This window comes from Salvia hispanica, chromosome 2 (assembly GCF_023119035.1).
Source record: "Salvia hispanica cultivar TCC Black 2014 chromosome 2, UniMelb_Shisp_WGS_1.0, whole genome shotgun sequence".
Classification (NCBI taxonomy): domain Eukaryota; kingdom Viridiplantae; phylum Streptophyta; class Magnoliopsida; order Lamiales; family Lamiaceae; genus Salvia; species Salvia hispanica.
Window position 1 is genome coordinate 35,128,057 of NC_062966.1, and position 13,042 is coordinate 35,141,098.

Here is a 13,042-nt window from a genome sequence, read left to right on the forward strand (position 1 = left end):
CCCAAGTAGATTATTAACAAAATAAACGTCTTGTACATAGAAGTAAGTTAGAGGGAATTGACAAAAAAATAATTCAAGTTAGTCCATTGTTTACTTCAAAGAATTGATTAATTTTGAGTTTGTGTTATCATGTTATATTTCGACTACTTAATTTATGGAGTATTTTTTTAATATATCACTCAAAGTAAATGTTTCATATTAGTATTGTCCTTTGTATCGATACAAACAGGGACTAGATCCTCTGCAGTGGGAAGAAATCACAGCACCGTGCTGTGCCTTTAAACGACGCCGCTTTTGGCCTCTTTCTTGCTGCTTTTCCATCCTTGTTTTACATTACCGTTCCATATTTGTTATTTTATATTAATAGTTTGAGCTTAGGAATTCTTTAAATTTAGAATTAAAAATAACAACACCGCCTTCTTTTTTATTATGTGTTTCTTTTCTTCCTTTTTACTATTTCTATTTCTTTAATAATTCAATTTATAAATTATTTATTTTATTATATGTGTTTCTTCTTTTTTTACATTACCTATCGAACATTGATGTATATTAAGCATACTAGTAATAGTTAATTAACGATTCTTAATAACTGAAATACTCATGATTAATTTGTTATAGTATATGTTTACAATATTTATTTGATATCCTCCAAAGTGACATAACTAAATTAAATTAAGTGTTTAGTCAAAAATATAGTACTCCCTCCGTTCCATAGTAATGGAGGCAAAAATTTTCGACACGGAGATTAAGAAAAATTGTGTTAGGTGAGTTATATAAAGAGAGAATAAAGTGGAAAATGAAAAACGTAAAGAGATGAAGAGAGAAAAAAAGTAAGAGAGAGTAAAGTAGGTGTGGAAAAATGTGTTGACTTTTATTAAAAAGGGAAATGACTCTATTACTATGGTACGGACGGAAATGGAAAAACGCCTCTATTACTATGGAACGGAGAGAGTACTATTTATTTGAGCAACTAATTAATGAACTGACCAATTATTTCAGTCTTAATTCCATAATTATTATTTTTATTCAAATTTGGTTTAGTTTAGTTTTTTATGTTGAAAAAATATTACTCCATTATGCAGATTGGAGTATTATTAACCAGTTTTTGTTTCTTTGTTACAAAACATATAATGTTACAAATATATAAATAAATAATTTACAAATTGAATTATTAAAGAAATAGAAATAGTAAAAAGGAAGAAAAGAAACACATAATAAAAAAGAAGGCGGTGTTGTTATTTTTAATTCTAATTTTAAAGAATTCCTAAGCTCAAACTATTATTATAATATAAAATAACAAATATGGAACGGTAATGTAAAACAAGGATGGAAAAGCAGCAAGAAAGAGGCCAAAAGCGGCGTCGTTTAAAGGCACAGCACGGTGCTGTGATTTCTTCCCACTGCAGAGGATCTAGTCCCCTACAAGTATATGGAGTACATTAAAAAATAAAAATAAAAGACAATGTGAAATAGATAAGTAAAAGTAATTCTATATAACAACACAAACAACGAAGGATAGTATTTGTATCTTCATAGGTATATATATTTTTGAAATACATTCATGATCATTTTGTTTGATTTGGCCATTTGGGAGTCCAATTTTCCTTTCTTAAAATATTGATATTCATTCCCCAAGTATGCAATTAATGTTTGTTAGTGTATACGAAGTCAATATGATCCACGTATTAAATGTTTTCTATGGACCATGTGATTATACGTGTATTTTTCCAATATTTAAAGGAGCAATGTCACGTCATTATCAATCTTATGATGCAGATCAGCCACAACATTTGTCCTATATTTTCTACTACTATTTGGTATCAATATTATTTATTGAATTACAACTTACAAGTTACAAGAGAGTCGCACTTGATAAACACTTCGACTAAAGATCTTATCAATTAATTAAGCCTTTTAATTTGCAAATAAAGTTTTGTTTTATCAAGTTTTTTTAATATATTTTATCTCTATTTTCAATAATATAAAAAAATTGTAGTATAACTTATTCAATACTTTATCTATCGTGTTCACAATATAGGATTATTCGATACTTTATCAATCGGTACTATCAATTGTAGTAATTTATATATAAAAAACCGGTGGTTATAAAACTAAAATCACTCTAATTTGTTTCCGTTTACTAACTTCATCTTATCTGTTAAATAAGCATTATTCTTTTTAAAATATAAATATGTGCATATTTTATCTTTTCCGTGATCTTGAAATAATTGATTAAGTTCCTTTCATTCGAATCAACCAGATTATGGATGAAGTTTTGTGCAACCTTTTTAACTTCTAAACATTTGGGAAGGATATTCAATATTTTTTGCTAATTATTACATCGACTAGTTGAGTGACTAATTAATTTAATTATATAAATATAAGACAATGTTGTGGTCCCATGCAATAGAAAAACAATTTAAAATTTCTATATTCTCTCTGCAACATATTGTGATGAATAATGTGTTTGATCGACTGGAAGATTCACAACAGTTGTTAAGCAATCCCAACATTTGATTTCTTATGAATCTAAATATGTGTAGTTCTATAGTGTAATCATTTAATTTCTTAAGGATGAAAGTATGTGTTCTATAGGGTAATCATTTAATTTTTTATGGGTCAAAGGTATGTTTCAGTTCCATAAATTATTCTCTTTTCTATTTGTTCTTGATAAATCATCCTATAGAAGTTTATAGAGTACTCTGTCATTTAATTATTCCAAACAATGCATCCATACGAATTTTAATATGGAGGTAATTGACAGTATATGAAAATATGAACAATTGAACATTTATTTATTTAGCAAACATAAATTTTAGTTCATGTGCATTTATTGAAAGTTTAGATCTTTAAAAGTAGTTATCCCATAAATATTCACAAGAACAATAATGTCATATGATAACAAAAAATTAGAAGCAAGTTTGTCACATACGATACAACAACCAATGTCGGATAAGTATCATGGTCAAAAGAACACCGTCTACACTTGTAATTGCATTATTCCAAATGTTGATATTGCAAACGGCATCACTTTAACAATAATATTTATATATTATCGTTACGTGAATAACATTGAAATAATCCTAAAAAAATACACTTCGATTTTCCTACAACATTGAAAGGTATCCATTTTTAATTTTTTTGACTAGGCAAAGATCATGTGAGTATAATCAATTATAGATCGAGGGTTTAACTGTAATCTCGCATTATATTCATTGGTCTTTTAAGAAAGACTGGGCTTAAGAAGATAAATGGGCCTCACAAAGCCCATCAATTAAACCATTTAAATCAGATTCCATAAGCCCAAAAAGAGGCACTGCTAAGCCTAAAAAGTGTTAGAAATTACAATGAATATAAAAACTGGAGGGGTCACGTACATTTCCTCTCTCACATAAACTTTCATTACAAAATTTTCAATTTTCCTCTCAAAATTTTTACCTTTTGGACGTTCTCGCAACTAATTCTTGTTGGCGAGGGGAAATTTTGAAGCTGCAGCAGAAGAATTCATCTGAATTCCGAAGTGTGGTTGTTTTGATCGGAACAAATTTCTACTTAGTAGTTGGGACTGGATTAGATCTGTTTTTCATCCTTTCCCTTTTACTAAGGGAGGAGACTTAACAGGTCAGTTTAATTTCTCTTAAATGTTTCCTTCTTGAGAAATTTGGATTGTTTTCACTTTAATTCGCGTTTCTTGTTTATCATTGTATTGTTTTCTTCTCCTTGTTGACGTTGAACTGGTTTTTTTCCTCTTCTTTGGTGTAGAGAGATGAAACGGCTGAGAGATGAGGTGTATATGAATAATCCTCAGTTTAAGCGGCCATTCGGTTCGCCGTCGTCTCGCGGGGAATCGTAAGCTCGTTACTTTTTTTTTTTTTTTTTTTTTTTTTTTTTTTTTTTTTTTTTCATTTTTTGAAGTTTTATCTTCGTCCCGAACTTGCGTAATATTGTGCGATTTAGCTGTGGTTTTAATGAGGTTTAGCGAACGAGGCTAGTGGTTTTGTGATGGTTTTGCGAGTTAATGAACTGGATTTGATGGAAAGTGGTTTGGATTGGAACTAGGTTAAGACTCATGGATGTATTTGTCGTTTGTTAAAATTGGATTAGGCCGTCTCTGGTAGCTGTCTAAGAGCTCGGAGGGGGAAATGGTGAATAAGGTATTGGGGTTAAGGGGGACAAAATTTTGGATCTTGATGCGTGACGTTATCTTTTAATTTTTGGGGTTTTATCGATCATTTTAGGGTTTTTTTTTATCTTGATTAAGAAGGTCCTTAAAAGGCGCACTTTTTAATTGTAGTATATTTCTATGAATTTATGGATGAATTTTTATTTATCTTTATTATATTTTAAGAAAGTTTAAGATTTTTGCATTATGCATTAATTTAGCCCCTATTTTTTGTATGTGTTCGATGTTTGTTTTTTTGACTTTATTGAATGCTTTTGATTAAGGCATGGGCAATCACAAGCTCCTGGTGGCAGCGGTAATGCTTCTGTAGCTGGTGGCAGCGGTACCGGCGGTGGTGGAGTTGGAGGAGGAGGAGGAGGTGGTGTTAGTAGTAATGGTGGTGGGGCTGGGGTTAGTACCAGTGGTGCTGGTGTTGCTGCTGGTAGCACACAAAAGCTAACTACAAATGACGCCTTGAGTTATCTTAAGCAAGTTAAGGATATGTTCCAAGATCAAAGGGAAAAGTATGATAGGTTCCTTGACGTCATGAAAGATTTCAAGGCTCAAAGGTAAGCAGATTTTTCTTGGCCGGATCTAAATGTGTGTTTGAGAAGTGAACGTGCCATTCCCTGACAACTCTGTTAACTTTTGGTCCCTACAGAATTGATACTGCTGGCGTCATTGGGAGGGTGAAGGAATTGTTTAAGGGACACCCTAATTTAATCCTTGGATTTAATACATTTTTGCCTAAGGGCTATGAAATTACCCTCACTGAAGAAGAGGAGGCTCCACCAAAAAGGACAGTTGAGTTTGAAGAGGCGATCAGTTTTGTGAATAAAATTAAGGTTGAGTCTTTGATATCTGCGTCAGAATAGCATTTCTGAATTTTGTTCAAGAGGGCATTCATTAATGGATAATACATCTGTTTTCTCTACCTGCAGAAACGTTTTCAAAATGATGATCATGTTTATAAATCTTTCCTAGACATCTTGAATATGTACCGGAAGGAACACAAGGGGATAACTGAGGTCTACCAAGAGGTATTCATCTCCCAGAATCAATCTGTTTTTTTTGTTCTTTCTACTTAGATAGGGTTTTGATTGATTGCTTGCAGGTTGCAACGCTTTTTGATGATCATGCCGATCTTCTCGATGAGTTTACCAGATTTCTCCCTGATACTTCATCTACTGCTCCGGCATCTCATGCTTCTTTTGGTAGACATCCTTTCAATCGGTATGAGGAGAGAAGTTCTGCCTTGCCTACAATGCGTCAGTCGCACATAGACAAGGTCTTTTCTCCAACATAATCTTTTTTTACACTATTTGTGGAATCCTCACTTTATTATTTTAGTGCCTCAACTTGTGACTAATTTTTGTGGCCTATATTTTTAGCAGCGGCAACGGAGGGACAGGGTTATTGACCCCAATGGAGAGAGAGATCTTAGTGTTGAGCGTCCAGAAACAGATGATGATAAAACAGTTATGAAGTTGCACAAGGAGAAGAAGCATAGTGACAGGGAAAACAGGGACAGGAGAAATCGTGATCAGGATGATAGAGATCCTGACCATGAGAACAATGGTGATATAAGCATGCAACGACATTCTGAGAAAAGGAAGTCTGCTCGAAAAGTCGAAGACTCTGGTGGGAATTCGACGTTGGGACCATATGATGATAAAGATGCAGTAAAAAGTGAGTTAATGAAGCTTTATCTTAAAATACTTTGATGCCGGTCAGTTCCATTTTCAGCCATAAATGTTGATATACACATGTTTTTTTAGTAAATATAATCCTATGTAGCTGGATATTTAACAGTTCTGTAATTTTAGAACGTTGTAATTGTTCTTAGATAGATTTTCTTCAAACATTCATGTCCCTTTTAATACACAAAAGCTTAGACAGGGACATGGATCCTTCCATACTTGTTGTAGTACTTCTTTTGTTTCTGTATCCTTTTATTTTACCATTTCTATCAGTATTATGTAAATGTGTGCTTCTTGGAATAACATTTAATTTTGTTTTATTTACCAGGTATGTACAGCCATGAATTCAATTTCTGTGAAAAGGTCAAAGAGAGGTTGCGCAGTGCAGATGACTACCAGGCATTCTTAAAATGTCTTCACATTTACAGTACAGAAATCATTACTAGAAAGGAATTACAGAGCTTGGTATGGTCCATATCAATAATATAATATTACTGTAATACGTTTACAAACTTTTTAAGGTATCAAAATATGTGTGTGTGTATGTATATATGTATGTGTATTTTTTCTTTATCTGAGAATTTATTCACTTGTATGTTCTCATATAGTTCTCGTTTCCAACTTATTCTACTTGAAGATCACTTGTAAAACTATTTCATTTTCCACTACCCCCTGCTTTTGGTTTGTGTGTTGGGGGGGGGGTTTCTAATTATTCTGGTTATTTTTTATTATTTTTTTGCTCTGCTGTGATTCTCATACAGCATGTTTTCAGGTTGCTGATTTACTTGGGAAATATCCAGATCTTATGGAGGGATTCAAGGAATTTTTGGAGCGCTGTGAGCGGATCGGTAGTCAGTTGATTTTCAGTTTCTTGAGTCATAAAATTTTGTATAATTTTTCATTTCTAACAAGTTTCCAAATTTTCAGATGGTTTTCTGGCTGGTGTAATGGGCAAAAGTACGTATACATTCAACTTATAAATAACTCTTACAAAAATTATGAGCGCTAATTCTAATAGTTAAACCCTCCCTTTCCAATAGAGTACTACAATTTGTGTTTTCATTAGAAATTACTCAGCTTTTGGATATCCTTACCTGATAAATTTTTTGATCTGCAGAAACATTATGGAATGAAGGAAATTCCTCAAAATCTGCAAGGATAGAAGAAAAGGAGAAAGAACCAAAGCGTGAAGTGGAGGGAGGGAAAGAGAAGGATAGGTACAACTTAAAATACTGGGGAAAATCCATTCAGGAGCTCGACCTTTCCGATTGTCAGCGTTGCACTCCCAGTTATCGGCTCCTTCCTGAAGACGTAAGTGTCCTTGATGCATATCCAAATATATGCTTTGGAACGTATCATCAGTTCTTTTTTTGTGGTCAATCTTGAAATTGTCTTTATAAAACTGTCTTTGCAGTATCCAATAGCCACAGCTAGCCAGAGGTCAGAGCTTGGTGCTCAGGTTCTAAATGATCACTGGGTGTCTGTGACATCTGGTAGTGAGGATTACTCATTTAAACACATGCGAAGAAACCAGTATGAAGAAAGTCTATTTAGATGTGAAGATGACAGGTATAAAGTCTTTTCAATTTTGGGTTCATGCTTTGGCTCTCCTGTATGACGGCTACAAAGACCTTAGCATTGTTAGTTCATATTTTTTTTAAATGTGGTATGCTGGAGCACAGATCTAGGATATTTGTGAGAGTCATGTTTCCAAAGTTCATTTTACTTGCCATTGATTTTTTGATTATTTATAGCTTGTGTTTCCTAGAATTTCTTTCAGTGTGTAAATAATATTTTATTAAGTATGTTCTTTGTAATTCAGGTTTGAGCTGGATATGTTATTGGAGTCTGTCAGCTCAACTGCCAAGCGAGTAGAGGAACTTGTGAACAGTATGAATAATAATTCAAATGGTTCTGATGCTCCTACACGAATAGAGGACCACCATTTTACAGGTCTGACTCTAATTGCTCAATTAAAACCTATCTAAAGCTACTTTACTTACTTCATTCCATTATTTTCCAGATAATGATTTGCATTTATACTGATAAGTGGATTTCTCCCTCTAATTTCATATAGCTCTCAATTTAAGATGTATTGAACGCCTATACGGTGACCATGGTCTTGATGTGACGGACATTTTGCGTAAAAATCAATCTTTGGCTTTGCCTGTTATCCTCACACGTCTGAAGCAGAAGCAAGAGGAATGGACTAAATGTCGATCTGATTTCAACAAAGTTTGGGCTGAAATATATTCTAAGAACCACTACAAGTCGCTTGATCACCGGAGCTTCTATTTCAAGCAACAAGATTCTAAGAACTTGAGCACAAAATGTAAGTTTAGTTGAACTCCTTGTATTCTCTGACCTTTTATGAGTTTCACTTGGTTCTCATGTTATTTTCTGCTTTCTGTGGACAGCCTTAGTGGCAGAAATCAAAGAAATCAAGGAGAAACGGCAAAAGGAGGATGATGTACTGCTTAGTATTGCTGCTGGAAGCAGGCATGCTATCATTCCAGACATGGAATTTAAATACATTGATTCTGAAGTTCATGAAGATGTCTTTAGGATTATCAAGTACTCCTGTGAGGAGGTCTGTTCAACAAAAGACCAGTTGAATAAAGTGTTGAGGTTCTGGAAAACTTTTCTTGAGCCAATACTCGGTGTTCAGTCCTGGCTGCGTGACTCGGAAACTGATGATGATCATGGTGCCACTAAATGTCAAATACTAAAAGGAAGCACAACTGGCGTAGTTGAAAGTGAAGGCAGTCCTAATGGGAATGCTATGACCACGATATTGAAGCCACCAAAATCGAACTGCAATGGTACCTCCAGTAGTTCACCTGAACAAGCAAATGTCTGCCAAACTGATTTGACAAATGTGGGTGCGTTACCCAAGGAAGGAGTAACTATGTCATCTGGTGAAATATTAACAAATTGTGACATTGCTGGTACTTCAGCCCCTGACGCTAACCCTGGTATGCATAAAAATAGAGCGGTAAAAGTTCATTTTTTATGATAACTATAATTTACTCTCTTTATCAAGTTCCTGCAAAAATATTATGTCCTCTTTTATCCTTGGTATTTGTTTTTTTTTTGTTTTTTTTTTTGCTTTTTTACATGTATTTAGCATAATTTTGGATGCCTTTTGAAATTTAAGGGCGTAGTGCAAATTCGTCAAAAGTGATTAATGGTCCAATCGAGGAAGGTAGCGAAGGGAAACCTAAAACAGACAATATGTTTTCCTCAGAGGTATAAAATGGTCCTTTTTTTAGGTTAACTTTTCAAGTTCAGTTCTAGATTCATTCTTCCACTTTCTGTTCTACCTTTTTTCTCATTCCCTTTCATTTAGTTTCTAGTAAATTAGGCATAATTCTGTTTCCTTGTTTTTAGGGCGGGGAGACATTGAGATTAAATCAATCAACGACTGGAGAGTTTGCAGAAGGCTCTAAACTTGCTTCATATAACGTTGATCATGCGGATCCTTGTAAAATTGAAAAAGAAGAGGGCGAATTGTCTCCTACTGGAGATTTTGAAGATAATTTTGGTGCATATCCAGATGCTAGCTTGCAAACCTTGCCTGAGAAAAATCATGGGAATGCTGGGATGCAAGGTCAAACAGCCAGTCATGATGAGATATGTGTAGATACTGCTGGTGAAAATGATGTAGATGCTGATGATGAAGACAGTGAAAATATTTCTGAGGCTGCAGAAGATGTTTCAGGCAGTGAGTCTGCTGCTGATGGATGTTCAAGGGAAGAACATGAGGAAGAGGATGATGCAGAGCATGATGATGTTGATGGTAAAGTTGAGAGTGAAGATGAGGCTGAGAATACTAGTGAAGCTCAATATCATGGTGGCGATGGTGCAACAGTGCCACAGTCTGAACGATTTTTGCAGACCTGCAAGCCTCTGTCAAAGCATGTGGCTTCCCCGTCGGTAGGTGATGAAAAGAAGGATCGACATGTTTTCTATGGCAATGACACATTTTATGTGCTCTTCAGGTTGCATCAGGTAAATTTACTCTTGGGGTGTTGTTTCTACTTTCTAGTGTTCCATGTGGTACTTCGATATAGATCTGTCTAATTCCCCTTCTCCTCATCTTGTGTGTAACTCTTTGGTTAATATATGTCAACATCCTTTTTTGCATATAAAATATTCCCAATTTCTAGTTTTTTGTTCTCCCACTTCCCTTGTTGATGATATTATTAATATTTTTTTCATTTCCCCAGACACTGTATGAAAGAATATTATCCGCCAAGGTAAATTCTGTATCTCGTGAATCAAAATGGAGAACCACAAAGGAAGCTAGTTCTGATCCTTATGGGAGGTAATGTAGTCGCATAATTAGTTTTTATCATCTCAAAAGCTACCAAACTTTTAATTTTACGCAGTCATGTTTACTTCAGGTTTATGAGGGCTTTATTTAGTTTACTTGACGGATCTTCTGATAATGCCAAATTTGAAGACGATTGTCGATCTTTGATTGGAAACCAGTCATATGTGCTTTTCACACTGGATAAGTTGATTTATAAGTTGGTGAAGCAGGTAATCTTTTAATAAAACTACGCTTTGATTTTGGTTCGTTTAAGATTCAGCTCCTACATTGTCTATCTGTGTTTCTTTCTGCAGCTCCAAACTGTTGCAACTGATGAGAACGACCTGAAGCTGCTTCAGCTGTATGAATATGAGAAGGCAAGGAAGCCCGAGAAGTATGTTGATTCAGTTTATTATGAAAACGTCCATGTTGTTCTGCACGAAGAGAATATATACCGGCTTGAATTTGTAGGTTTCGATTGGATTATATCTTTCCATCACTATATTGACATATGCCGAGTTTATTTGTATAATAAGCTATTTTTATGCTTGCTGCAGACATCTAATTCTACCCACTTATCCATCCAATTGATGGATGATGGATGTGAGAAGTCTGAAGTTGTTGCAGTTTCGGTAGATCCTAACTTTGCAACCTATCTGCATAATGATTATCTTTCAGTTCATCATGGAAAAAAGGAGTCATCAGCAATTATGCTGAAAAGGTATTCTTATACTAGTAATTTCCAATTGCACAACTTGAAACATGCAAGCTTCTCCCCCACCCTTTATTTTTGACATGGGCAAAACTCTTGACTAATTAAAATTTGGTGTGTGCGTGACTTTATGCTTTGCAGCATAGTAAACGTTGAAACTGGATTTGCAAATATTTCAAAAAGGTCTTAAAGGCTAATAATTAGCGAGGACAAGAAATGTAACGTACCTGTTATTTTGTGTCATTTTCCATTGTGGTTGGGTAATCAAAGAGAAGTAAATTGGAGTTAAAATCACAACGATTATATTTGTAGTCAGTTTCTAATCTATATGGGGTACATGCAGGAATATGCGCAAGTATAGTAATTTGGATGAATCTACAGCTTTCTGCAGGGCAACAGAAAATGTCTTGATCATGAACGGCTTGGAATGTAAGATGGCCGCCACCTCATCAAAGGTATGGTTTGCCTATTGGATTGGATTTGAGCTTGTTTTTGACGTTGTAACTCGTTTTGTCTTGTATAAGATTCTATGCAATTTATGTTCCCCATACGGGAAGATGTTACACGTGCGCATTATGGTTCTTTGTCCCTCTCTCACATGTATACACATGCACATGCATTCATTCAGAGGTACTTAATATAAATGCTATTTCTAAGAACTTCCCTTTTTGTTTTAGCCAATTTGACATAATGTCATTCTTTATGCAAGAAATTGTTTCTTGAACCTCACTGTACCATTGCTAGGCATTTGATTTCTCTCATTTCTAACCTTCCCAAGTCACTCAATATGCAAGTTTTGATTTGTCACCGTACTGGACCTTTTTTCATCTTCCTTAGCATACACATGCCGTTTTCCTGATATTAGAGGACATATTGTTATTTTTCCATGGAAGTGGGTTGATGGTCCTTGTTATATTGTTGAAATTCCATTTCCAATTCCTATAATTTCAGATCTCATACGTCCTCGACACAGAGGACTTTTTTATTCGTCTGGGAAGGAGAAGGGAGAGAATGAAAGAACGACAATCGCAGAAAGCCCAGGCAAGGGTAGAACAGTTTCGCCAGTTTCTGACGTCTTCTGTGAGTTAGCAGTCCCTCTCTGATGCCTTTAGGTACGAATACATTACTCTTCTTCTGGAGTTCAATTAAACTTAGAAAACATGTCGCTCTTTCATTCAAGACGTCGTGCAGTGTCTTGAACGGATGTCCTTGTTTTTGGCAGATTTTACTCCTGGAATTTGACAGGTACATAATTGCTCGTGCAACTTATTTATTTACTTGTCGATGAATCAAATAACAAGGAAGCATCGAGTTGGTTAGGATCGAATCATCTCTCGAGATGAAGCGAAAATGGCGCAAGAGTGCTGTTTCTGTGTACATAGTGAGGAGGGTTCCACCCCCTAACCTTGAACTGAATAGTTGCATGTTTATTAGATTGTGTTGGTTTTGGGCTTTGTTGTACTGAGCTACTTGAAATGTAAAAGGTGGCAAATTGGTGGGATAGGTAGAAATAGTATAGCAGAATTTGATGTTCAACTATTCATTATCTTTTTTTTTGTGGAATACATATAAAAATATGTGAATATAGTTCACTTTCTATTTATTGTTTCTACACTTTGATGTTGCAAATGAGATCTTTTAGAATTTCATAAAAGATGTCATCCGCTGTCTAGGAAAAATTTATAATACATGATTTTGTTTGATGGCATGCAATATTTCTTTTAGTTTTAGTTATTAAAGGTAAAAAAAGATATAGGAATTATAGTCAGACCAAAGAACATATTTAGGGAGCTAAAAGAAAATTTCATCAAGTATTAGTGGGGAACTTCCTAATGTTGACTTATTCCTTCTTGTTGACAGGAGTAATTCTACAACAATTTCTCTGCCTAGTTCTGATTAATTTCAATAATCATGTTACCCATTTGATATCTTAGTCAACAATCATAATGATCTCACAAATATTGTATCAAGAGTCAAGACAATTAATTTGCTTTAATCAATAAGTAAATGAAATATTTGTACACTATTGTTTGGATGAGAATGTGATCAAATCTGGATCTTTGAAAAATGTCAACAGATCACAAAAAAGCATGAACAGGAAAATGTCAACAGAATTTCAACGGGTCAATGATTGATGTTGTGTTGATATTGTG

The 13,042-nt window shown here is 34.5% G+C and overlaps 1 protein-coding gene across 5 annotated transcripts; it reads left to right on the forward strand.

Annotated features, from left to right (window-relative positions):
• Positions 1–3,392: 3,392 nt before the first annotated feature.
• LOC125203849 (paired amphipathic helix protein Sin3-like 2) lies at positions 3,393–12,492 on the forward strand. Of its 5 annotated transcripts, none has more exons than XM_048102339.1 (24): positions 3,393–3,621; positions 3,763–3,849; positions 4,447–4,731; positions 4,824–5,007; positions 5,104–5,202; positions 5,277–5,450; positions 5,554–5,851; positions 6,191–6,327; positions 6,635–6,713; positions 6,790–6,819; positions 6,980–7,173; positions 7,277–7,431; positions 7,685–7,815; positions 7,940–8,194; positions 8,280–8,837; positions 9,020–9,111; positions 9,253–9,873; positions 10,092–10,189; positions 10,269–10,407; positions 10,492–10,644; positions 10,735–10,898; positions 11,233–11,344; positions 11,841–12,001; positions 12,112–12,492. In XM_048102339.1, the coding sequence occupies exons 2-23, from the start codon at positions 3,767–3,769 to the stop codon at positions 11,976–11,978; spliced, it is 4,179 nt and encodes a 1,392-aa protein (XP_047958296.1). In that variant the 5' UTR covers positions 3,393–3,621; positions 3,763–3,766; the 3' UTR covers positions 11,979–12,001; positions 12,112–12,492. The 5 variants fall into 5 exon arrangements, with proteins under 5 accessions (XP_047958296.1, XP_047958297.1, XP_047958298.1 ...); XM_048102340.1 differs by having other exon boundaries at positions 6,635–6,710; XM_048102341.1 differs by having other exon boundaries at positions 5,557–5,851.
• The last annotated feature ends 550 nt before the right edge of the window (positions 12,493–13,042 follow it).

Coding starts and splice junctions, on each gene's coding strand:
- LOC125203849 (XM_048102339.1), top strand. CDS start 3,767: ATGAAACGGCTGAGAGATGAGGTGTATATGAATAATCCTCAGTTTAAG. Junction 5,451..5,553: donor GTCAGTCGCACATAGACAAG/GTCTTTTCTCCA, acceptor CTATATTTTTAG/CAGCGGCAACGGAGGGACAG. Junction 8,195..8,279: donor TAAGAACTTGAGCACAAAAT/GTAAGTTTAGTT, acceptor TTCTGTGGACAG/CCTTAGTGGCAGAAATCAAA.